This window comes from Triturus cristatus, chromosome 7 (genome assembly GCF_964204655.1).
Source record: "Triturus cristatus chromosome 7, aTriCri1.1, whole genome shotgun sequence".
Classification (NCBI taxonomy): Eukaryota; Metazoa; Chordata; class Amphibia; order Caudata; family Salamandridae; genus Triturus; species Triturus cristatus.
In genome coordinates, this window is record NC_140590.1 from 1,281,371,542 (window position 1) to 1,281,396,536 (window position 24,995).

At 44.1% G+C, this 24,995-nt stretch overlaps 1 protein-coding gene across 4 annotated transcripts in view; it reads right to left on the minus strand.

The window, feature by feature from the left end:
• Window positions 1-970: 970 nt before the first annotated feature.
• LOC146811879 (sulfotransferase 1B1-like) overlaps window positions 971-24,995 on the minus strand; it is a 368,180-nt gene continuing 344,155 nt past the window's right edge. For 2 of the 4 annotated variants that reach the window (XR_014966788.1, XR_014966789.1), the window contains exons 6-9: window positions 15,837-15,931; window positions 15,526-15,706; window positions 4,114-5,052; window positions 971-1,799 (exon numbers count right to left, since the gene is read on the minus strand). Coding sequence is in view for 2 of the 4 variants with exons in the window: in XM_085618837.1 (XP_085474963.1) it covers window positions 4,940-5,052; window positions 15,526-15,706; window positions 15,837-15,931 (389 nt within the window). In the remaining 2 variants the exon portion in view is untranslated. Of the gene's footprint in view, window positions 5,053-15,525; window positions 15,707-15,836; window positions 15,932-24,995 lie in introns of all 4 variants that reach the window. The other 2 variants (XM_085618837.1, XM_085618836.1) reach the window with 1 other exon arrangement.

Here is a 24,995-nt window from a genome sequence, read left to right on the forward strand (position 1 = left end):
GAAGCCACCGGCAGCCCAGCAAACCCTAGACTCCTGTCGTAACTATGTAGGCCCAGCCCACACGTGCGATCACAATAAAAATACAGGAACTGCCCAGCAGGCCTGAAAAACCGAAGAAAAAGGAAAAAGAAAAAGAAAATGAACCACCGAGCTAAGAAGGCAAACCGTGCAGGATGAAAAAAACAGGAAATCACTCCCAGGATGTGAGGTACCTTCCCTCTGGAAATACAGGGGCCATCCTGGAATGCGAAGGGATGTCAAGTTTGGTGGGTAGGTTCTGCAGAATAGAGTAAACTCCGACGTGAGGACTGTGAGAGAAAGAGGCTCGAGGCTGTAATGATCGTCAGTTTCTGTGCTTGTGCAGCTTGTTACATGTGACTCAGTTGTAGCCTCTGGCCAAAGGGATTCGATAAAGAATAGTTTGGCAAGTGGTGAACAAAATGACCTTCAATCCATTTTCTGAACTGAAGTTGATGTTTTTAGGTCTGGTCGAATGGGGCAGTACCATCAGAGATCTGCCACCAGGCTTTATTTCTGAGAGGGTAGATTACCAAAAGGCCATGACTGACTGAGATAGACTCGAGACTCTCTTGAAGAGTGCGCATTTTCCAGAATGAAGAGCCACTGGGCATTACAGAACCGATGTGCTGGATATATTCTTCAGCTGTATCTTGTTGGCCCCTCTCAAACAGAACATGGAATCACAATGTTGATGAAATGTGCTTCCTGTAGCCAATTTTTATCAGAAGGTGGCAAGTCACAGTTTGTGCCTCCTGGACGCTGTCCACAAGGGCACCAAAAAGTCCAAGTAAAAGCTGCTTTTGGTGTTTAGTCTCCAAGGGAGTGAGTGTTACAGCTACACTAAAGAATTCTTAATGAATCTGATGCGATCTTTCCCCAATCTACGATACGCTTTATGCTTTTTTTGCACCTTGTACTGCACTTAAAAGAACGCACTTTCTACACTCTCTTTTATGTAATATGAATTTTAATACACACCAAGAAGGGTTGTAGTTTTTACAGCGTTTAGACTCAACTTCAACATGTTATTAAGTTACAAATAACATTTCTTCTGCTCATAGATTAAGAAGTAAATATGCCGCATAATCAGGCTAAACTCTGACCTGGTCTAGTCGTATAGCACTCATTAGTACAATTCATTGTATTATTAACTGACGTATGTAGACTGCATGTTTGTATTGATGTACCCCTTTCAAATGACCTTCTAATTTAACAGGCTCATAATCGTGGCCTTTGTCTCACGGGTAATTGTGGGGTGGGTCACTATAAAGCACCAAGTTGTCTCTACTAAAGGGTATGTCTCCACGTTTTTATGTCATTATGTCTTTCAATGATACGCTAATATTGAAAGTCTGTTTTTATTACTGAGTGATATCGATGTTTTATTCTGTGCTTTATGGTCATGTCATGAATTAAGAAGGTGACCACCACTTTACTCTTTGACACTATAAAAAGAAGCCGTTAATATAAAAAGCCTTTGTTATCATCAAAAGACTCTACTTACAGGAAAGGATTAGGCTCCTTGAGTCATGGATCACTTATTGGCTGTTTAGTTGTGTACAATGGAGGGTTTTGGTCAGAAGCATGCCGTGGAGAAGAGATTTTGGTGTATAAAAGAATTGGGTACCGAAACTATTTCCATGCAATGTCATAAAAGACACTTTGAATATATACTGTAGAAGTAGTGCGTGCACTGCTAGATTTTCTCCAAAGTTGCTTTTTTGTCCATGCTCCTGGGTATCACTCTCCGAACTAGAGTGTGTTTAAGATAGATTGAACTGCATACCCATATACCGTGGGATATGTCCCCTGGGCACTGGTGTGGATCTCAAACTCTGAGATCTTATCAAATTCAATAAAGTTTCAAAAACATTTCTGTCTGTTTTCCATTTGTGGTCTTTTATTTTCCATCAAGAAATTAATTTTCATTTCCATGATGCATTCATGTTACACCGTAATCTTTTTAAATATCCCAATGCATTTCGGCTTTTGGGCCTTCATCTGGGGAATATCTATGACAAATAATAACGAGCTATGCTCAGTATACAAGATTTACGGAGTTATGATTGTCCAATCATGACTATTAGTATCTTTATGCTTTAGTGACCATGCTGTGTTTAGTGTGTTAGTTATGCCCGTAACTTAAAATCAAAATCTTCGCTGTGTGGCTTCGATATTTATTGTTTTCGAAGGGGTGTTCCAATATCGTGTAATTTACCCATGCTTTGAAGTTGTACGGCGCAGACAAACAGAGAGAAAAATAAAAACGCGCATTAACAAACACAAAAGCAATATCAGGACAAAAAATCTAAAATCAACAGTGACAAGCCATTTCATAGAGGCCGGACACAACATTAGTCAATTGAAATGATAACAAAAAGTGAAGGGAAAGACAACCATAAAACACTACTACATCGTGAAAATCACTGGATACGCACATTGAATTCAATGAAACCCCACGGAATGAATGATCGGATGGAATATACTTGTTATCTCTGATTGACTCTACTAAAGCAACACTACACATGTTTATCAAAGACTTCGTATAATCAAACTTTATGTTTCATGTTTTTATGTTTCATGCTCATTAATGAATACTGACATCCAGTTTTACTGAGTGATTCAAGTGTAACCGTATGATACAATTTTTATACATTTTCATTATACAAACAAGACCGCACACATTTTAACACACACGGTAGTCTTTTGTCACTATCAGTTACCGTTCACCAGTCCCATTTCTGTTTCTAACATCCTCACACTTTGTTTTTAAATACCGGCGTTCACTTTTCCTTCAACACGCCAGAAGTAACCTGCACGTTTCCACAGAGAATGTATTCAAGGACTTAACTAACACACACCCTGAGATCGCAAGTAAGTGATGAAGCAAGCGCGATATTGACACTTGCAAGTAATATTTTTCTTAAGAAGCGGCACCCGTAAATCACCGTAACGCTAAAAACGTTTCTTCTTATAACGCCACTCTAACCACCGCATTAACTATTTCACAGATAAGCATTGACTTGAATAACCGCGCACGCCCGGAATACATTAACAAACACGTTCTTTCATAACGCGCCGCACAACTTCAAAGCATGGGTAAATTACACGATATTGGAACACCGCTTGGAAAACAATAAATATCGAAGCCACACTGCAAAGATTTTGATTTTAAGTTACAGGCATAACTAACACACTAAACACAGCATGGTCACTAAAGCATATATATTAATAGTCATGATTGGACAATCATAACTCCGTGAATCTTGTATACTGAGCATAGCTCGTTATTATTTGTCCTAGATATTCCCCAGATGAAGGCGCAAAAGCCAAAATGCATTGGGATATTTAAAAAGATTACGGTGTAATCAGGATAAGATTGCCTATCAATTTATTTTTGTTGCTATGGTGGTTTTAAGGATAAATATGGCTTCTGCTTGGTTAGATCCCCTTCCCCCTACATTTCAACAATGGTTAGCTCGCCTACTCTCCATATATACAATAGAGAGTGCAATCTATGAAAGGAAGGGGAAAAAAGCTAAAATATTGGGTAAAAATATCTGGGCACCTTTAATAAAATGGAAGGAATCAACATAATTTAACCTATCCTGTCCGGGAAGATAATGATGGTTGACAAGAAATGTGAATCAGATTTTCCTTAATGTTTTATAGAAATGTTTTTTGTGCTTCTCTCCCTTTTGTTGTCTGTTCCTTTGTTTTTTTGCTGATACATGTACGTTTTTTTAAGATTAGCTATCTGCCTCTCATAGCATAATTTTTGTGGATATTAGTTTGTTGTATGATATTATGTACCTGCACTGATCTCTCATGGTTGTTATGGGGGATAGAAATTTGAATAAAGATATATAAAAAAAAAAAAGGATTACGGTGTAACATGAATGCATCATGGAAATGAAAATTAATTTCTTGATGGGAAATAAAAGACCACGAATGGAAAACAGACAGAAATGTTTTTGAAACTTTATTGAATTCGATAAGATCTCAGAGTTTGAGATCCACACCAGTGCTCAGGGGACATATCCCACGATATATATGGGTATGCAGTTCAATCTATAAAAGACACGTTAGAACCTAATCAGCAAAGCCTATCTACTTTAACTGGGTTACAAACACTTGGTGGTCGATCCCAGGAAGCACAACTGATCCAAGTAGATGTACCACAATGGAAACAGAGCAGCCAAGACTCACCTATCTCACACTGTACTCGAGCAACACTATGACCAAGTCCACACCGCTGATGAACCGACTTTATATGGCATCGGGGTCTTATGCTCAGTCAGTGATCCATCGGACAATAATAGTCACTTTTCCATCAGATAGTTATTGTGAAAGTGAGAAAAGCGAATAACCTTGTTATTTTGCCAGTAACCACACCCACATCAGTCTATAATTATGTCATTAAGCAGCTGGTTTTTGCAATATCATTTTGTAACTGGTAGGGCAGTATGACAAGTAGCTGGCCCTGCCGCTGTTCCTTTTGTACCTGAACTGTGGGGAACATTTGGAAAAACAAAAGTCTCTTACCCACTACACTGTGAGCCTTCCAATACACAATTTTTTATAACAATTTTTGCTGTTGCCCTCAACAGTAATGCTTGGCAGGTTGTGCTTCTACCAACAATCTTCACTGCTGTTCAACTTCAAAGGCTGCAACTTTTCTGAATGAATCAATGATCTATTTCAATGAAGGGTAATGGCTTGGAATAGGAAGGAAATTACAGCTTCCCAATTTATAAGCATGTATTCACCACCCTTCAAATTAGCAAATCGTACCCCAAAAAGTGTGTTCTTAATGTCATTTTCACTCCCATCAGTAAGCTAGATCCAGAAAGAGGCCTCTAAAGTGGGTTATTTACAGTAAGTGCAACAAGGTGGTCGCCAGAAGGTAACGACATCCTCAGACTTCAGTCCGGAAGCGAAGTGGGCTCCCCGCCATCTTCCTCCGATAGTCTTCTTCGAACCTCTCATTCTGGGCCACAGTGAAGTGGTTCTTCCAGTCGCCAGCAATGCCTTAAAGTGAAGCACAGAACCGGTTAAGCGTCGTGGGATCCAGACTAGAAAAGAGAGTGCCAGAGGAGAGAAGCATTGTGCGGGCAGAGTGCAAACGAGACAGACCCATAGTAAAAGGAGCAGCGGGACAGAGAAGGAGCGACAGCTAAGTAGACAGACTGATAGGCCTGGATGATGGAGAAACAGGTAAACATTTATATAGTTAGCAATGGAAACATCAATAAGAAAATTGAGATCAACAGACAGAGAGAGATCTATGGGGTCACACACACACACACACACACACACACACACACACGAACCCCCCTCGTCTAATAAAAGTCTGAACGCTAAAGAGCTGTAGATAGTGTATGCAGCCTTAAATACCCCCTTTCTTGCAAACCTAGCTATGTGGACTGGTTTTGTGCCAACGTTTACAGACAGTGGCTGACCTCTTAACCCGGAGCTCTCATGTGTTCACCTTATACTATGAAAACGAAAATCATTCTTATACGTGCAAAGTGCAATATTCTACCAAGTGCTTTCATCGTGGTTAGGGTTCCAGGAAACCTTCACCGTAGTAAAATAATCAATTAAGTACGGACGTGCTGGGTGCCAAACTCTGGAGGTTTATTCATATAATGAAGGCAAACTAACAGTATGCATCTTAGTATGCCTAGAACCCCCCCCCCCCCCCCCCCCCCCAGAAGTCCAGATTAACATAAACATTCACTTGGGAACACTCAAGAGCACTTCCTATCTTATACTCTCAAGTCCACGTGGTGCACACACTCATGGGTCATAACGTGCCTTGAAGCCTCACGCAGAAGCACCTACTCCCACCCTAGGGGCTTCTACCCAGAAGTGACGTACACTACACGGAGAGAAATCAATACATTAGAACGTGTGCAAAGCTCTGACGTTTCCCTGCTACATGCATAGTTAGTTCACCCAGACCATGATTTTTGCATTGCATCCTTGGATTTGTAGTCTTGTTTATCCCATTATAACAGGAAGAATTAAATTCTCACAATGTAAAGCACATATCCTGGACTGGAAGATCTAATTACACATGGAGCTGAGAAAGTTAGAGCTTCAGAACTGAACAGGTGGAAGGTCAGTTTTTACACCGTCCACCCTGGGACCTCTTAAGTGTTGTTCTGTGCCTAGAATTTTTTTCTGGGTGACCTGAAGCTTGCTGCAATTGCTAGGGGACAGTATCTATGAAGAGGTCTGACAACATTTTTGTTAAACTAGGACACCTCCTTGTGCTGTGTACTTGCCCACCTAGATTTGTAGACTTTAGTAGTGTCTCTCAGCACATCCTCCAATTATGGCTCACACAAGGAATCAGCATGTCTGCTGACTCCTCTACGTACTATGCGCCTCACAAGTATGCACAGCTGACACAGAAAGCGCTGAGTAATCATCCAACTGTGATCTGATCAGATCTAAGGTAAGGACAGCCCAGCCCTTGGGTCCTTAAAATCTCAGGTCCTTGTTCATGGAGGGGACCACTCTCTCTAGGGTCCTCCTGAAGGCATGACTGGTACTCATACATGGTCTCAGAAGGTGAATGCCCACTTGGCTTGGCAAAGTAAATGCTTGCAGTGCACCTCTATGGAATACACCCAGGAGATTCTACTCAAACCTCAACAACAAGAAAAGCAATTGAACTTTGGAAATTGTTGTCATTAAATACCCGAAACTTGCTGCAAAGACAACAGTCACACTACCATGCTCTGCATGTATTGTGGATTCTGATCAATAACATGTACATAACATGTACATGTATTATGGAGACAGACAATACGTAAAGAGATAACTGGAGATGGTCAGACTTAGGAACACCTACATCATGAGAGCCCCCCCCCCCATCCCTGGCATGTGTGCCTGGCTAGACCATAACTTGGAAGCAACGAATTAATAATAGAACGGCAATCCTAGATTGTTCTGCCAATAAATTACTTGTGGTCGCAAGCCTGGTTTTATTATAAGGCAGGCACTGCTGAGACAATGTCAGTCACTTATTATATAATGGCTTATATGTGATTAACTCAGGCTAAGCCCTATGCAGCCTTTCAAGGACACCGGCATATTTTGAAATTTTGCACTGGCTTGATGTGAAGTTCAGATTCCCACAGCACATTGCTCCTGGAGAGAAGTGTAATTTTCATGAGAGTTAGTAGAGTCAGTTGCACCTGGTTGAACGCTCACCCTTTCTTATTTTTAGGTCTCGCCTACGGAGACCTCTTGGAATCGATTCGCTTTTTAGGCCAACAAGGTGCACGCATTGCATTGCTTTCAATGGCAGCGCGTGCACGTTTGTAGATTCCCTTGCGGGAGCGAGCTTTGAAACCATCTGTTTGTAATTAACTTTCAAACACATTGGGCTCCTGCTTGCTCCCACCAGGGAAACGCTTTGTGGGTCTGTTTTTTTTTTTTGTTGCTCGTCAGCGCCTCGGGTGGAGTTCTCAAAAACAACTTGTTTTTTTCTCTTTCCAGACGTCACTAAAAATAACTTTGGATGCTGCACTTTTACAGCGTGTCAGCAGAATAGAATTCTCGTTGTAAATTCATCAATTATCATCAATTAATCTTTATTCGGATATAAGAATATCCATAAAAGAGCATGACACAAAGAAACAAATAAAACATTGCATGTTTAAGTCAATATACACATTAGTTAAAAGCAATAAAAACTTTGCGGCTTCTACAATTAAGCAAAACAGCAACACTAAACCGTCGTGGACGTGAGAATTAGGTAGGACCACTAGGGAAGTGGGACTCTGAATATAGCAGCATATTATGGTAAAGTGCAAGGATTTGACAAGTTGAAGCGGGATAATATATCATGGCCCGGCCCAATGTAAACAACGTAAGACTCCCTAATAACATTAGACCAGCCATTAAACAATATTAAACGGATCTTTGGCTGGTGCAATGTTAAAAAGGAGGCAGAAAGTATGCATTAAAACTGCTACCGGGACTAATTAAAGAATAAGAAACATTCATCATAAAATTAGCTAATAAAAACAAGAAACCCAGGCTATATTGAAGCAACATACACATCGAAAACGAGGGTGGCTACTCCTCACTTCTAGTATTCCTTAGTTTTACGGCTGATCTTAAGAAATTCACAGTGCTGAACAGCGTAAATGGGCCTGAGGAAAGTTTCAGGAACAAAAGTGCCACCTTAACCTGGCTAAATTTGGTGCGTCTTAAAATAGTTTTTAGAAACAATGACCTTGGGTACGCATAAAAGGGACAAAGTAAAACAAAATGGAGAGTATCTTGCGGAGATCTCTGATCGCAGCCGCAAGGTCCCTTTGTGTCAATGTCTGCTGTGAACCCTGCAGGAACTGATAAAATATGATGCAAAAGATTCAGTCTAAATCTGGTCATTAAGAATCTATCATGTTTGTTGTAAATATTAGACAGATAAAATTCCATTCCCGGCAATGATTTTGTTAGCAGGTGGGCTCTCACTGAGACTTTCAACAGTTCTCTGTCCTCCCTTTCGCATGCTAAGCGCCGTAGAAATTCAGTCTTTATAGCACCCTTGTCTCGGGAAGTGAGTGTAGAGGAGTCATCAAAATAGTTGGCATAACCCAACCATTTCAGGGTATCCCTTACATGTTTGAGCCAGGGTATCCGATGACCTTTGTCCCGGGCAATACAGTCCTCAGGTATTTGTCTGCTTAGACTTGCCTCAGGGTTAGTCCATATTTTTATCCAGCATGTAATAGGTTTAAAACTTAACCTCTCGCTAATATAGGTGAGGCCTAGCTCCTCATGAACAATGTGGGAAGGCGTACTTTGGGGTACTTGCAGGACCCTTCTGAGGAACTTATTTTCCTCAGTTTGAATCAGTGACGTGTCTCTGAAGCCCCATACCTCACTCCCATACAGAGTCTTGGCGCAACATACCGAACTGTACAAGTGCAAAATTTCATTTGGTGACCAGCGACCAAATCTTGTAGCACAGTTCACGATTGAACCCACCGAACTAATTTGTTGGCTGCATTTGTCAGAGATCAAAGTTTTAAAATTAAGATGCTTATCGAATATAATCCCTAAGTAGTTAAAAACCTTTACTTTTTCTAATTTGTGAGCCCCAATTGTAAAGATAAAGTTCTTTGTTGGTCTTTTCCCTGTTTCCATAACGTATGATTTGGTGAGATTGGGTGATAAGTCTAAATCCGCCATGAAACTGACGAAACCATCAATGAGAGACTGTAGTCCCCTTGCTGTACGGGACAGGAGGACCGCGTCGTCCGCATATAGGAGGACGGGTGTACTTCTCCTCCCAATGCGTGGACAGTCTACCCCCAAATCTCCGAGCGCCTTATCTAAGCCATTTATGTATAATGTAAATAGAAAGGGCGCCAGGATGCATCCTTGCCTCACCCCCCTGGAGGACGGGAAATGTTTAGTTAGATTCCCCTCATCGCTAAATCTGACCTGTGCTGTTGTGTTCTGATGTAGCATTCTTAAGATGTTTATCAGACCTGGGTCAACGCCCATGAGCCCTAAAATTTCCCACAATTTCCTTTGGTTTACCCAGTCGAATGCTGCTGTCAGATCCATGAAAGCCAAGTACACCGTCCCCTCACTTGCCAAGGTGTACTTGGCCACCAGATGGTAGAGATTAAGACACTGGTCCGTTGTGGAGCGGCCATTTCTGAACCTGTGCTGGGTATCTGTAATATTATCGTGTTCATCAGCCCAGTCCATCAGACGGTTAAGGATGGCCCTCCCTAGGACTTTCACTGTCACGTCTATTAGTGATATCGGGCGGTAACATTGCGGGTCACTCCTAATTCCCTTTTTAAACAATGGTACAATAATAGCCATGGACCATGACCTGGGCATTCCTACTTCTACTGCTGTGTTGAGGACTCTAGTGAGTATAGGGGCCCATAGATCTACCTGGCTTTTAAATAGGTCTGGAGGAATCCAGTCAGGGCCTGGAGCATTGTTTCTTGTCAGACCCTCTATTCCTACCTTGATCTCACCCACCGAGAAGCGCGTCCACGTACTAAATAAAATTCCTGTATCTGGGGTTGGTGGATCAGCCAATCACCATGATTGTACAGGCCTTTGTGCCCTGGAGCAATCATTGTCAAACCATCTGGGGTATAGGTAGGCCTGCGTCTTCTTTTTGCCCCTCAATAATCTATCAATATGCTGCGCAGTGCTCTCAAATGCGCTAATCAGTTCTCTCCCCTCCACTGTTGGATCTAGACACCACCAGGTGTGACTTTCAGAATTAGCGAGAAGCGTTCTATAAAACGCTTCCCCGTCTATATTATTCCATCTTATTCTCCTGCCCTGATCAGTAGCTTTGAGTAAGCCGCTGGTAATCCTGTTACCAGGCTGTGTGGATAGGTTGACGTCCCTCATGGACAATACCAGTGGGTTGTGGTCGCTGAAGGCACTGACATTTATACTAAAATTTGTGACCCTACATTTAAGCATATTTGTGACAAAAATAAAATCAATAATCGTGTCTCTACCCCTGCCCTTAAAGAATGGGTTGATTGTGTTAAGCTTCCCGCTTCGGATCAGATCCATTGTGTGTGTTAGGTCATAAGTGCCCAGAATCTTGCTTAGTTCCTTACCCTCTCTGAAATGCTCTAGATGCCAGTCCTTGGTAGATGAACATGATGCCCATTTTCCCCTATCCCATTTCAAGTAAGGGCACTGATGGCAATTAAAATCACCCATTAATATCAGCTGGGAACTTGTGTCCCCTGCATTTTGTATGCAAGCCAATCTATCATCTAGCTCGCGCAACCTTTGCATGGATTGACCCACATTATAAAAATTTATAAAAATGAGTTTTAGGCCCTTCTTACGATACCTAATACCCTGGATGCAGTCCGAGCCCCATCCCAAATCCTCCCAGGTCCCTTGAATTGTCAGGGCCACATAGGTTATTAGGCCGCCCTTAGCACGGCCCATATTTGTTTTGCAAGCCGGGACGAAAAACATTTTGTAACCCTCTAGATGTGGGGCACTGATGTTAGTTTCCCAGGTTTCCTGGAGACAGATGATATGGTGTTGTCTGATGAAATCTAGCCATTCCTTGTTTTGTATTTTTGCTGAGATCCCTGCAATGTTCCAAGAGACCACTCTAATCTCCTTAGTTGCTGAGTCGTCCGCACTTCTATCTGAGCTAACCTTCCCTGGGGATGATGACGTTTCTAACCTGCTTGCAGCTATTACCATACCTTCCCCCCACTTCTCTCGCTGGGCTACCATGTGGGGTGCATTGTTAGAGTCTATTTCTCCTGGCGAGCCTTTGGCGTCAGACTTAGAGCAGCTCTCATGTGTTATAACATTCTCCAATCTCCCTCCCATGCCCAGTCAGTCCAGTTCATCCAATATGGATGTGCTGGAGAGCGGGGCAAATCTGTTTGTTGCTGGTCCGGGCCTATCCTCCCAGCCTTGGGTGTTTGCCCGACGCCTGTGGTCATCAAGGCCTACCTCTTTCGCTTTGTTCCTATAGAAGTAATTCAAGGGCAGCATTGTTATACAAGTCCCACTTTCAAGGTCCCTGTGACGGGAGTCAAGCAAATCTCTTACCAACTCTGGGTACCTGAGATTAACAATTACACAGTCTCCTGCAAACTTTTTCTTACTGTCACCAATCCATGCCACCCTCCTAGCCATGAGAATGTGTCTATGCTGGAATCTACTCACATTTGTGTTATTGTGCATCCAGTGTGTGGCCTTATTAATCAGGGTTCTTGTTGTTTCTTCTCTATCCTGACTGAGTGCTGGAACCCCTACTAATACTACCGTATAGGGACAAGATGCTGGTGGTAAATCCAGCGTCTGAAGGACCTGGGTGCTCCGTACATGGTTAGCAGTGTTTCTAATAGGAGCATTAACAAGCTCCTTTCTTCCTTCGCTGTGTGCCATGAGAATGGCTGGGGCGGAAGTAGTGCTTGGACCCTTGCTACTTGGACTCCTGATGATGCCCCTTGGACCCTCTTTAACTGTCACCTTCGTGTCAGTGGGCTTAGTGCCCCTAGAATTTCCTTCCTCTGTCCCCTTATTAGCACATGCTGGTTCTGGGCATTGGGTGGGCCCTGTCCCCTCCTCCATCACCTGTAGTGTGGGGCACGGATAACTGCCCCCTATCCTGTTCTAGCAACCTGCTTATTTTCCCTTCCAGTCTATTTATTTCTTCCATTACCGGCCCCAAATATTTGGTTAGGAGCAGTTCCAGTTTTACCTCTAACGCCTTGACGATTCCCTGGGACCAATCCGCCCGCTAAGATTTGGGCAGATTTGGCATACTGTGCTCTCAACTCCTTCCCCTACTACTTTATTAGCTTTAACGGCCCCTCTTCGTTTGGGTTTAGTTGCGGATCTTATTGTGTGCGACCCACTGTTAACTGGGTTCCCAGTGACCCTATTAACTTCTAGTGGTACGGTTGTGGGAGGGGGGTAACTGAGGCAAGTAGGGACTTTTTAGAGCGTGTAACCACTTCCCTAGCCATCCTCCATGAGGGGTCTGATTCGCTCTCTTCTATTGAGGGGGCGTTCCCATCACCCAAACCGCCCATCTCCACAGTTCCAGTCGTAGTAACCGCAAGCCCTTCCTCTCTACTTAAAGATTGCTGGTCGGCGTTTAGATCGGTACTGACCAACCCGATTGTATTAACTAACTCAGTGTCCCCATGTGCTAGAGTGTTAACGTGAACTTGTGCTTTGTTGAGGCGGGAGAGTATAGTATGTGCTGGATTGCCTTGATCTAATAGGGTTTCAGCTCGAGGCATGGAACACTTTGCTATTTTGCCCAACGATGATCGTTTCTGCGCTATAAGGGTGTCTAATGACAATCTCTCCTCAGTCAGCTGTATCTCGTGAGTTAACAAGGACTCCGCTCTTGTAATGAAAGCGTCCAGGGTACCCTTTACTCCACCCCCCACCCTAGTCGGGGTGTTTTTAGACTTAACCATATTAGGTAAACGGTACTGAGAGCAGCGCAACAGTGTGCACCCCCGCTTTTATCCCAACTGTGTTGTAGAAGCTTAGTAATTATAAGGATAGCAACGGTTGGGCAAGGAACAGTGCCTTTTTTTTTTTTTTTTGTGCAGCTGCAGGTCAGTCTACGATCATCCCGGACTCAATCCGGTACTGCTTAGGCTCAATCTTTCCTGAAACGTGGCGGCCCAGCGATAAATCCGGTGAACTAGCCAAGAGGGGTGGCCCAGCCCGGCCTCCTTCGGCCACAGACGGCCCGCCCTTTGCCCGGGCTTAGCCCGCGCGCGTACCCGCGACGCGGGGGCTCTCCTCCAATTTGAGCGCCTCCTGGCGCGAAATGGGCGGTGACGGCTTCCTGCCGCTAAGGCTCACGGGACTTGTGGTCCCCCCCTCGCTGCGGCCGCGCTGCGGTCAGCAGAGCACCTGCTCCACTGGGGCTCTCCTCGAATTTGACCGGCTCCTGGCGCGAAATGGGCGGTGGCGCCTTCCTGCCACTAAGGCTCCCGGGACTTGTGGTCCCCCCCTCGCTGCGGCCGCGCTGCGGTCGTAAGGAGCTGCGGCGGCGGAGGGAGACCAGCGGCAATGCCTGGGCCGGGAAAAGACCAGGAGAGCGTCCACAAATACCCCCACAAGTCAGCAGAACACGTTGTAAATAATATATAGAACACTTCGAGTCACAAAAAATTAGGTCTTCTCGGTGACAGAATAAATATTTCCCAATTTTTTGTGGCATGCCAACAGATGTTTCTCTACGTGTAGAATGAAAACAAAATAAAGACTTTCCTCGCCCGCATTTTAATGAGACAGCAGAAACGTGATTTGAGTTATCTGATACAATCATTCCAAACATTTGGCTCTTCTTCCCTCTCTCTCTGCTCTCACACTGCCTGTTTCCTGTCATTATGTTTTTCGTTTCTCTATTACTTTTTATCACAGGCCCCAGAAAAAAAATCAGATTTAAAGGCTATTGTCGGAGAGTTGTGTTGTCTTGTGCTTTTGCAGTCTTCCTTCCTGCTCGTGTAGCCCGCAGCTTGCTCTGGGAGGCCAGCGTATGTACTTCGATTGCAGGGGGCTGGCCGGCATGCCCCCCCCCGGGCCCTGCGTGTGTTCTTCAGCTCCAGGGGTCCGCCGGCTCGTTTGCCACAGTCTGGGGACGCCCTGGGGGCTCGCGGGAGCGTTGGTCCCAGGCACCAGGAGTTCGCCGGGCAGAAGTCGATGAAGTTGCGTGCAGCCCACTCCGCCCCACGGAAAGCTTGCTATGGCTTAGAGTGTGCAGGGGAGCCAGGCCGCTGCAGCTGCCGGGAAGGAGGCCGGCCTCCTCGTCACGGGCCGGCCTGCAGCTGGTCGTGATGCTAGCGGTGTCGGGGGCCGCGCTCTTCCTCGCCTCACTCAGCCTGCTGCTGGCCGACGCAACCTGTGCCTATCCCGAGCCCTGGAGGAAGGCCTAGCCAGGCCGCAGCCTCAGGTAAGTGCACCGTCTCCTATAATATCAACACTGTTGCGGTGCAGGTTTAGAGCAGGTGTAACACCAGGAAGAGTGTCTTGATTTCTCTCTCTCGCTCTCTCTCTCTCTCATCCCACTCCTCTTTCCACAGGTTCACTGCTCACCAGCATAGTGTCCTTTGGTTGGTTGTCAGTGGGCTCAGAGAAGTGAGGAGATTGACATTGCTCTTGCTGCACCCAGATTGCCAGGTAAGGGCAAACTTGGCAGCTCCGTTTCCTAAATGCACATTTGCCCAAGTTTTTTGTTTTCATTTACTAGCCCAAGATTGAAGTCTGCATCCTTAGAATGGTATATTTTAAAAACAAGGCTACAGTGTCATGATACATGCATGTGCAAAAATCGCCAGGCCAAAACACCAAAATGCTGCATTAGTGACAAATGCACAAGCATGGGTGCTGATGCATATATTTTATTAAGTTTTACATAACGCGTACTTGACCTGAGGGCATCAGAGCAATTTGCAGAGTTAGCACAGGCAGTATATACTTGAGATACATTTGGAGTAAATACAGAGACATCATGCTGGGGCTATTAGTGTCATGACCAATATGCTGGAGCTGCATATATGTGCATGAGTGATGACGAATGCAGGACTATACATTTTATTCTATAGATGCTGTTTAGCCTTGGTAATCTTTTTTGCTTTTTCCTAATTCCTATTAGCATCGGCAAAAGGAAAGACATACTCGCTGTATCCCTGGCTTGTTTTGTTTGGTCTCGCCTTTGGGACCTTATAAGTGTTTAGGCATGCAACAGTTGATGTTGTTGCACCAAGGATATTGTGCTGCATAACTAAATACTTATAAGGTCCCAAAAGCGAGACCTATTGGCTATGCCAATGCTTGTTGGATTTATGGGGGCCCTCAGGCTGCTGGCCAGACAGACAGACACCTTTGTCACACAAATAGCTGTTTGTAGGCATTCCATAGCATTAATTCTTCTCAGGACCAGATGATGAGGCCCCTTATTTGTAGTGGTGGAACAATTACCTTTTCTCATGAATGGTGAGATGTTGGTCTGAAAGAAAGGTGCAGAGTCTGTCACATAGTTGGTGAGGGGGTTGTCCTTCATAGCTTCGAATGAGGTCTTTTTGACAATCTTCTCGAGCACGTTCTCTCCCAGGTCCTTCCCCAGGAACTGCACCACCTTTTGGATTTCACGCTTTGGGTCCTGTGGTAGGAGAAAATTGGACTTAAGAAGGAGGAAGATATGACCAGAGTGTGTGATAAAGAGGTTCAAGAATGTTTGGACATTCCGTGGAGTGTTTTGCTGTGAGAGGTGTGGATGGATCTTCTCTTACTTCTTTCATGTCCTCGTAGAAGATGTATAGGATGGGGTGGTCCTTTTTCTTTTCCCACCAGCTATTCACATGTTCATACCATGAGCCGTAGCCAACTACAGATGTGAAAAATGAAAAGGAGACAGAGCAAACAAATGTGAATAAGTGGTACTGTGGGAAGCAAACCAGAGCCAAATGGGTTAAAGGGAAAGGAACAGAGGAAAATCATGCTAAAGTAGAGAAAATTGTAAAAGAAGGGTCATAGTTGAATGCATATGTAGGACTGATTCTGAGATTGTAACTCTATAGTTATGGGTCACTCTTAGGGCCTGATTTAGAGTTTGACAGATGGAATGCTCCATCACAAACGTGATGGCTATCCTGACAGATGGGATACTCCATCACAAACATTAAGTGCCATAGGATATAATGTACTTGCAATAAGGTTGGTGGGATATTTGTGATGGAGTATCCCATTCGCCAAACTAACTCAGACCCTTATCCTGAGATTGCTAATAGTTTTGATTAACCTCCAGAAAATGTTGACAAAAACGTACATGCACAAAGGTCTGGTACTAGAACACTTCTTGCAGAAGTCGCGTCTCACCTCCTTTTGGTGAGACGCGACGTGAAGCGCGGAACCACACGGACCGAGCTCGGTGGAACTAACTGCACGCGAGACGATTAATTGATCTCAGCGTTTAAGTCCATGACATTGCAGAATTGATTGACCATGACGGCTGCAGCTTGACAGTTGTTGATCACACGACGACAGCATTTCATGTATACGAATCGCCCCTTACATGCAACCAATTGGAATAGGACACCTGGACTTAGACCAGACACACAGTCAAGGACCACGTCAGGTTGCCCCACCCCTCCCCTGTCCTGAAGAAGACCCGCACGGTCAAGGGTTCAAATTACCTCTGTACCATTAGACGGGTCGAAACGTCGACGCCCCTTTCTGGAAAGCCTGGGACACGCAACCCCTTAACGTGCCTTGTCAAGAATTTATTTCTGATTGTAAAATATTCAAATGTTTGGTGATATTATTACCGTGACCAGGCTTGTTTTAAACGGTGATTGACAACCGTTTCATTGTAAAAGTATATTAATGTTCTTTCTACTGTCCTTCATACCACTCCCTCATCACTTACTTTCTCCTTAGCACCTTTATTTCATGCACGTTCCCTCTGGAGCAACCATGTGCTAAATACTAATGAATATATGAGTTTTTGTAATAAATAGATGGTGATTCAATAGCTGGATGTTGCATTTTTCTATGTTACAATGTTATATTGGATATCATGAGCTATTCCAAATTATTTCTGTTTAAATTAGCTCTCAATTGGAGAATGATTTAATTGAAGAGGATCTTTACGTTATATGAATAATTGGTCCAGGACCATTGTTTTTTGTACGTAGTATAGGATGTAGCATAATGGTCAGAGCTGTCGACCTTAGAACTGGGGAACCAAGGGCCCGATTACAATGTCGTACGGACCTCCACAGACAGGCCGTTGGTGGCAGTCTGCCTGACATGCACGGCCGCAGTCCAATCGCCGGATAACGATGCCGGCATTTGAAGCACTGCGGGCGGGGGAAAAGACCGCAGCCTCTGACAGGATTGGAGATCCCGTCGGGGCGGCGGTCGGACAGGTATGCCCTGAATAGCAGTGGTGCCTGCACAGGCACCGCCTTCGGAGTTAAGATTTCCCTTTCCCTCAGTTTTTTCATTGAGGTACGACCGCCATGCAAAGGCAGACAGAAAGCGAGTTTGGGGGCCCCGAGCGGGGCTCCCCAACCCCCTTGGGCCTCTGCTTATAGGACCGGTAGAAGCACCCATGGTGCACCCTGAAACATCCATGTACCCTGTGCAAAGCACCACATGGTGCCTGGCACACGGTGCAGCGATGTTTCTAAACATGCCTTTTGCATTGAGCTGTGGCCCTTTTCTGGGCCACAGCACAAGCCTCAATGTAAAAAGGCATGTTTCCGACCGCCGACACGGCGGTTGGATCGTAATTCAGAGGTCGGGACTGCCAACTACTTGTCGGGCGGTCCGAGCCCAATTGAAAATAGCCCCCAAGTTCGAGACGTGCCGTTGCTCAACATCTTTAGGAATCCTAAGGCAAATCACAATCTACCCATACCTATGAAAAAAAATAAAAAACACAAGAATGGGTAATGTAAATGGCACTTAAGTAAAACGCTCCAATACCTTTGGGTCGAGTTTGCGCTCTATGAAACTGCCAAAAATAAAATAATGACCACTGTAATAATGTAATGCCTTAAAGGCCAAAGCAAATTAATTTGGATGTGCAATGAGCCAAATTTACCACTGACCACTCCAACAATGGCATTGTATATCTTGTGGTGTAGGTGTGGGCTGTTAGAGGCAACCTCTAGGGTTTTTTGTGAATTTATGATTTGCTTCAGTGTATAAATATGTTTTCTGATTCCTGAGGCTTAGTAAACAGTGTTTGTTTAGTTCTGTATTTTGAGTCATCATTTTTACTGAACAGTTTGTAACTTGGCGTGTGTCTTACGGTGCACTGAAAATGTTTCCACTTTTTGTAAACAACACACTCTCCCAATGCATTACTCATGACAGCACATTACGTCACAGATTTCATCACCAATTACATAATTAGTGCCATCATGTTACCACACCTTTGACCTCATAAGTGACATTAATTACACTGCTATAGTACATCACAAACTGTGCTATGTAACATCAAAGATGGCTATACAAATTAAATCAATAATGATTTCAATAATAGCGAAACATATTTTCAATACATGACGATGAAAGACAGCAGTTTCACTCACCAGGAATGCTCAGCCAAGTAAACAGTACAACTTAACTACAATATGTAAATCATGAATATTTTAATATTTTTTGAAAGGCAAAGAGGATCTATTTAGTTACCTCATGTCATTAGGATCTGAATAATGTGCAACAAAAGTATAGTTCAATGCTTCTCTGAAACAGTACATCAAACTATTAAAGTTCCTCTTAAAATATGAGTTAAATTCACAGAATACTTCTCTGTGTTAAATCTCAGTTTCCAAAAACACCCTCAAGGATATCCAATGTTTTCATAAGTTTTGGAATCAAGGCCCTGGCTGCAGCAACAAAGTCATTTGATTGCTTAGAATGGCCCTATAAATCAAGAAGCAACTTATAATGACGGCTGTCACCATTTCTAAGACAATGTGAGAGTTCAGCATACTCAGGACAGCTGCCAGCCTTCCTTTCCCGGGAAACTCAGTGTGTGCAAGTTTGGAGTATTGAGCCGGTGACCGATGCAAGATATGTCACAGATCACAATAGAACTCATCTAAAAACTCATCTGCTCAGTGGTGGAGCTTCTGGTTTGTCGTGATTCTTATCATGAAATTCACATACTCATGCCACAAACATGGACCATGACGATTAGTAACCGATTCCCATGATCCATCCTCAGCAAAGGACCACTTCCACTCTACCAAATATTGCAACTGCCTGCTAATAATTCTTGCATCTAGATGCATGCCATACTCTTTTCCAGGATTCATCTGAAACAATACAGGATTTAGTGTTTGTGAGAACAACAAGTACACATGGTATAGTGGATGAATTGTCATGGACTTTGGCAGTTTCATCCATAAGTGTATTCGGAGTCTGCTAGGTTGGAAAATAGTTTCTCCAAAGCATCCTCGAATGAAAGCGCACTCGCATATCAGCTACTTTGCAAGGCAGAACTGCATTTATTCATGTACAAGGTGAGTACAATAGCCTTACGCGTTTCGGGGCTTCAACCCCTTGATCACAGGCAGGTGGACATGTAGTGGGGCAGATTATTAAAGCAAGCATTTACAGCACGTGATTTTTCAAAGCTCCTCAATTGGCCACATTAAATGACAACAGAATGCTGCATGCTGGTAACGGAAGTCCATGACGTTTAGTAACGTTTAAAATGTCATGCTTTCTGTAATACCTTTAGTAGGCTCTGTCCCATTACAATAATTTGTCCATTTCACAACCCTCCAGTGGGTCCTCGACAGAAATTGCAGTCTTTAATTCAGCCAGCTGGTATTCCAAAACCGGAGACTTCGAACATTTCCTGTGTCTCCAGATGGCCCTCAGACTTTAGAGGTGGTGCGCTTACGCGGCTGGAATGCTGCCGCTGCAATCATTATTTTCTCCAAAGCATCCTCGAATGAAAGCGCACTCGCATATCAGCTACTTTGCAAGGCAGAACTGCATTTATTCATGTACAAGGTGAGTACAATAGCCTTACGCGTTTCGGGGCTTCAACCCCTTGATCACAGGCAGGTGGACATGTAGTGGGGCAGATTATTAAAGCAAGCATTTACAGCACGTGATTTTTCAAAGCTCCTCAATTGGCCACATTAAATGACAACAGAATGCTATTGTACTCACCTTGTACATGAATAAATGCAGTTCTGCCTTGCAAAGTAGCTGATATGCGAGTGCGCTTTCATTCGAGGATGCTTTGGAGAAAAAAATAGGTTGGAAAATAGATCAACAAATTTGATTGTAACTTGAATTTTTTTTTAGGTGTAAATTCTTGTGACTAACTATACTTTATCACCCACAATATATTTAGGTTCAGGGCTGCTTCTATAATCAGCATATAATACATAAATAGCTTAAACTTGTTATTTGGGGATTTCTGTACCTTCCTCACCTCAGTTAAATAGTTTTGTAGCCAAATGGACTGATTGAGATAAACGCAAATCTAATGGTAATATTCTGGGATGATGCCCACAGATACAAAAGGAAGGCAACATCACAGTAAGCTTGTATGATATGACAACAAATGTTTTTCCTACGCAGCCTTCACCACACAAACGTCTTTACCACACAGAAGCCTTTACCACACAGAAGCCATTGCCACACACAAGCCATTACCATGCAGAAGCCTTTTCCATGCATGATGAGTATATTTAATGTAAGTAAAACCTGTGTGTATAATTTTAATTTAATATTGGTTTGCTATTTTTTTCTTTTTCTGAGGGAACCTCCCATTCAACCACCCCACTTTTTAAAAATGTACTCCTAACCTTCCTTTACCACTACCCACTCATAAACCATAAAATCAGTCATACCTTCCTTTACCCCTACCCATCCCTAAACCCTAAAATGAATGTTACATTTCTTTACCACTACCCTGTCATAAAACTTACATTCGCCCTTACCCATTCCCATTACCTAACCCAGCTCGCTAAATTTATCCTTACCTCGCTTTACCACTGTCCATCCCTGTAATGTAAACTTTCCCCTTACAAATATGTGTTAAAAAATGTATGTATATGTCTCTGTTGTTTCATGCACTGTTGGTGAGGAATCCTCCTGAAAGGTAGAATTGTTGGATGTATATATTACCTACTGGCGGTCGCCAGTAGGTGTTATAGTTGGGATCAAGGTTTTCAGAGGAAAAGCGCTTTTTGTTTTGCTAATAACTTTGGCGCCACTTGACGAATCTCACAAAACTTTCACAGAACTTCCCCTTTTTGGTTCAGCTGCTGTGTTGAAAGTTTAAGGGTAATCCATCAAGTGGGAGGGGGGGGAGTTCGAGAAATAAGGGGGGGTCCCTAAATGCATTATCCCCATGTTAAGTCTATTTACACCAAATTTGGCAGAAGGCCTAGAAAGCATGCTTTTTATGATTTGGTGCAATTCCATTCAGTAGTTTGAGATATCTATCTTTAAAAAATATAGATACCTGGGGACGCGAGTCCTTGCAGTGGACTCGGTAATCCAACTAAAATGTGATTAGCTGCCAACACTTCAACCAGGAAGTGTTGGCAGCCATCTTGGGACTCAGCTTGAAGGCAAGTCCCAGAAAAAAAGGGGTAGGGTAGGAATACCCGACCCCCCCCAGATATGATGGGGGATCCCTCAGGGACCCTGCCGGGGGTAAAGACCAGTTTGTTTTTTAATTCTGATGCAGATTAGCAGGTAGATACGTGAATCCGTGAAAAAAAGAAAAGGCTAAGGCGGGCTCCAGCACTTGCTTTGGAATAACCCCTGGGTGGGCCAGGTCCAGGTGGCATATGGTAAAAATAAGAGGGGGGTGCACAGGCCCCCCCCTCCTAGGGCCATTCAAAGCCACAGGGACCGCCACCTCCCTGGGGCAGTATCATTAATATATGCGGGGGAGCGGCTCCCTTGCTGGCCTAGGCACTGCCAACACCCGGGGCACAAATGTAATTAAAATATATTGCGGGGGAGGCAATATGGCCTCCCCCACAGCCCAGGGGACTGCTACCTTCCTGGGGCCGTAATTTAATTATATGCAAGGGAGCCTTGCGGCTCCCCTGCTGCCCCAGGGATGCTACCTCCCCGGGACACTGTTGTATATAAATGCATGGGAGGGGCACTTGGCCCCCCGCTGCCCCGGGGAATGCCACTTCCCCGGGGCACATACATTGCATCATTTTTTTTAAAAAACAATGCAGGGGAGGCCCTACTTCCTCCTCCTCACCCCTGGGAATCGCCACCTCCCTGGGGCACACATACAACAATTAAGGGGGTCCGTTGCAGACCCCCAGGGACTACCACCTCCCAGGGGCTTAGTTCACAAACGAGGGGGGGGGTCGAACAGCCCCCCATGGCCCTGGGGACCGCTCCAGCAATGTCCCAGGGTTTCCACCCCTGGGATATTACAACTTGTTATAGCATAGCGGGAGCAAAACCCACACCTGCCATAGCAAACAGTATGCTCCGCTTTGAGCAAGCAAGAGCCTTTTGCTCTCGCTTGCTCAAAGTGGAGCACACTTTCCTTTTACACACAGGAAGCTGCATGTCAGCAGCTCCCTGTACGTAAAGGCAATGCCAGCTCCTGCAGGAACTACAGGGGTCTTCAAGATCCCCTCACGATCCCCAACGTGGGGGCCATGCGATGAGGTCTCCGGGGCTGAAAATGAACCAGGAGGGGGCCACCTCCCTCTAAAGATATATATTTTTTTTTTTAAAGAAAAGGCCTGGCCCAGGGGGATGGGGTCCTCAGGGCCAAAGGCGGCCTGGGAAGGGGGGCCATTTGAGATGTCATCTGGTGGGAGTGGATGTGGCCGAACGGCTAGGGCGGTCAACCGCAAATCTGGGGATCAGGGTTCGAGTCTCGGCAAGGACTTGCAACATCCTGTGATCCTGGGCAAATCACTTAATCTCCCTGTGCCTAACAAAAATGAATGTGTCCTCATATGTGAGGCCATAAGCAGTGCATTGGGGGAGAAAGTTATAGTTAGCTCACTATCTATAACGGCTGAACTTCTCTGGCTTTGTACGAGTGACACCTGAGCCTAACTATAACGTCCAGGTAACCTTTGTTTTTTTATCAGTGAATATATATATTATATATATATATATATATATATATATATATAACATGCAACCGATCAGATTGATCGTGACTTACAATCGTCAGCATCAGGCCCTACGCAAAATATTCAAGAAAAATTGGAGCCTTGTTTGTAATGACCCTGTCATTGGGGACTTGATGTCAGTCAGTCCGGTCATTACATTCAGGAAAGCTCGTTCAATGAATGATGCGTTAGTGAAATCCAGTCCTGAAATTGTCTCCACTAAAACATGGCTACAGGTGAGCAAGGGTTTTAAGCGCTGCTCTAGCTGCAAAACTTGTAGGCATGGGGCCAGTAAAATGGAATTTCGTACTCCATTCTGTGACACTCCTCGCCCCATCACAAAATTTCTTACCTGCAAGACTGAGTTTGCAGTGTATGTGCTGGAGTGTCCGTGTGGCTTGCAATACGTTGGCAGCACCAAGCTGCAGGTCCACAAGCGGATACTCCAGCACATACGTGCTATTAATGGCAGTGATTCCACGTACCCTGTTGCACGCCATTTTAAGGAGTGTCATGACAACAAAAAAGAACTCCTCAGGTTTTTTGCCATTGATTCAGTGCCCCCATTGAGACGGGGAGGAAACCTTGGGCCTTAATGCTAGCGAAGATTTCTTCACCTGTCTTTAAACCTTGTTTGTATCATCAATTCTTAAGATGTTCTCTACTGTTTTTTCGATGATTAGCCTCCACATTTTTTTATGACTCAGCAAAATTTTATATCACTATTTTTTAACAAAACATACACTAAGGAAAAGGAAAAAAATCTTTCATCGTAGCACTATCTTTGCACTTTGCACTTTACATACCATGTTGATTGGCATACTAATATAGTCATGGCAGTATCCATTTAGGATGTTCTTTTGTTTCTACATGCTCACTGACTACCAACATTATGTGGACCCTACCCACTTGGGTATTATTTGCACTATTTGCTTATTTTGCACAATTCAGTCCAAAAATCGCACAAGCAGGTGTTCGTTTTACAACATGAACGTTCTTTGAACTGTTACCGCCTGTTGGTTTTACCTTAAATATTAGACTGCACTCAATATTTGTGTTTTCTCTGTTTTTAAGGATTATTTTAACCAATGGTCCGTATATGCTTGTTAGTCTGATGTTGATAGGTGTTTTTATGCATTTGACGTATTTTACTGTCTGTAAATGTATTTGTGCATATAACTCTTCCATGTCTACTGTGCTATTCTTGCGCCAGCCAATCATTGCACTTTTCTTATTTGCACTTTAAATTAAACCTGCTCAGCCTCGGCGTCATGTGATCAAGGCCTCCCGTAGGCTGAAACGCGCATTGCTGTAAGACAGAAATAAAAATTACTCACTTGCATCCTGGGTCAGTGTTCGTCTGTTCCTGCTCTCCGTGTGATTGTTGGTGTGCAGGAGCATCCTTGGCGAAATTTCCATATATATATATATATATATATTATCTACTGGCGGTCGCCAGTAGATAGTTATAGTTAGGACCGTGTTTCCATAGGAAATCCGCAACATTCAATTTGGAATAACTTTGGCGCCGGTTGACGAATCCTCGCGAAATTTTCAAAATAGGTGGGGCGCTCCGCTCCGCTCCTACCCTGAAAGTCTCAGGGGGATTTGTCAAGCGGGGGCTGAGAAAAAAGGGGGGTCCCAAAACGCGTTTTCCCCATGCATTTTCCCATAGGACCTTTAGTCCGAGCTACAGCCCGAACGGCTGAACAGAATTACTTGAAATTTGGCAGAGAGGTAGTCCTCAGGTCAGAGATGTGCCTTTTGCAGGTCTGGTGTAAATCTGTTCAGTAGGTCCTGAGA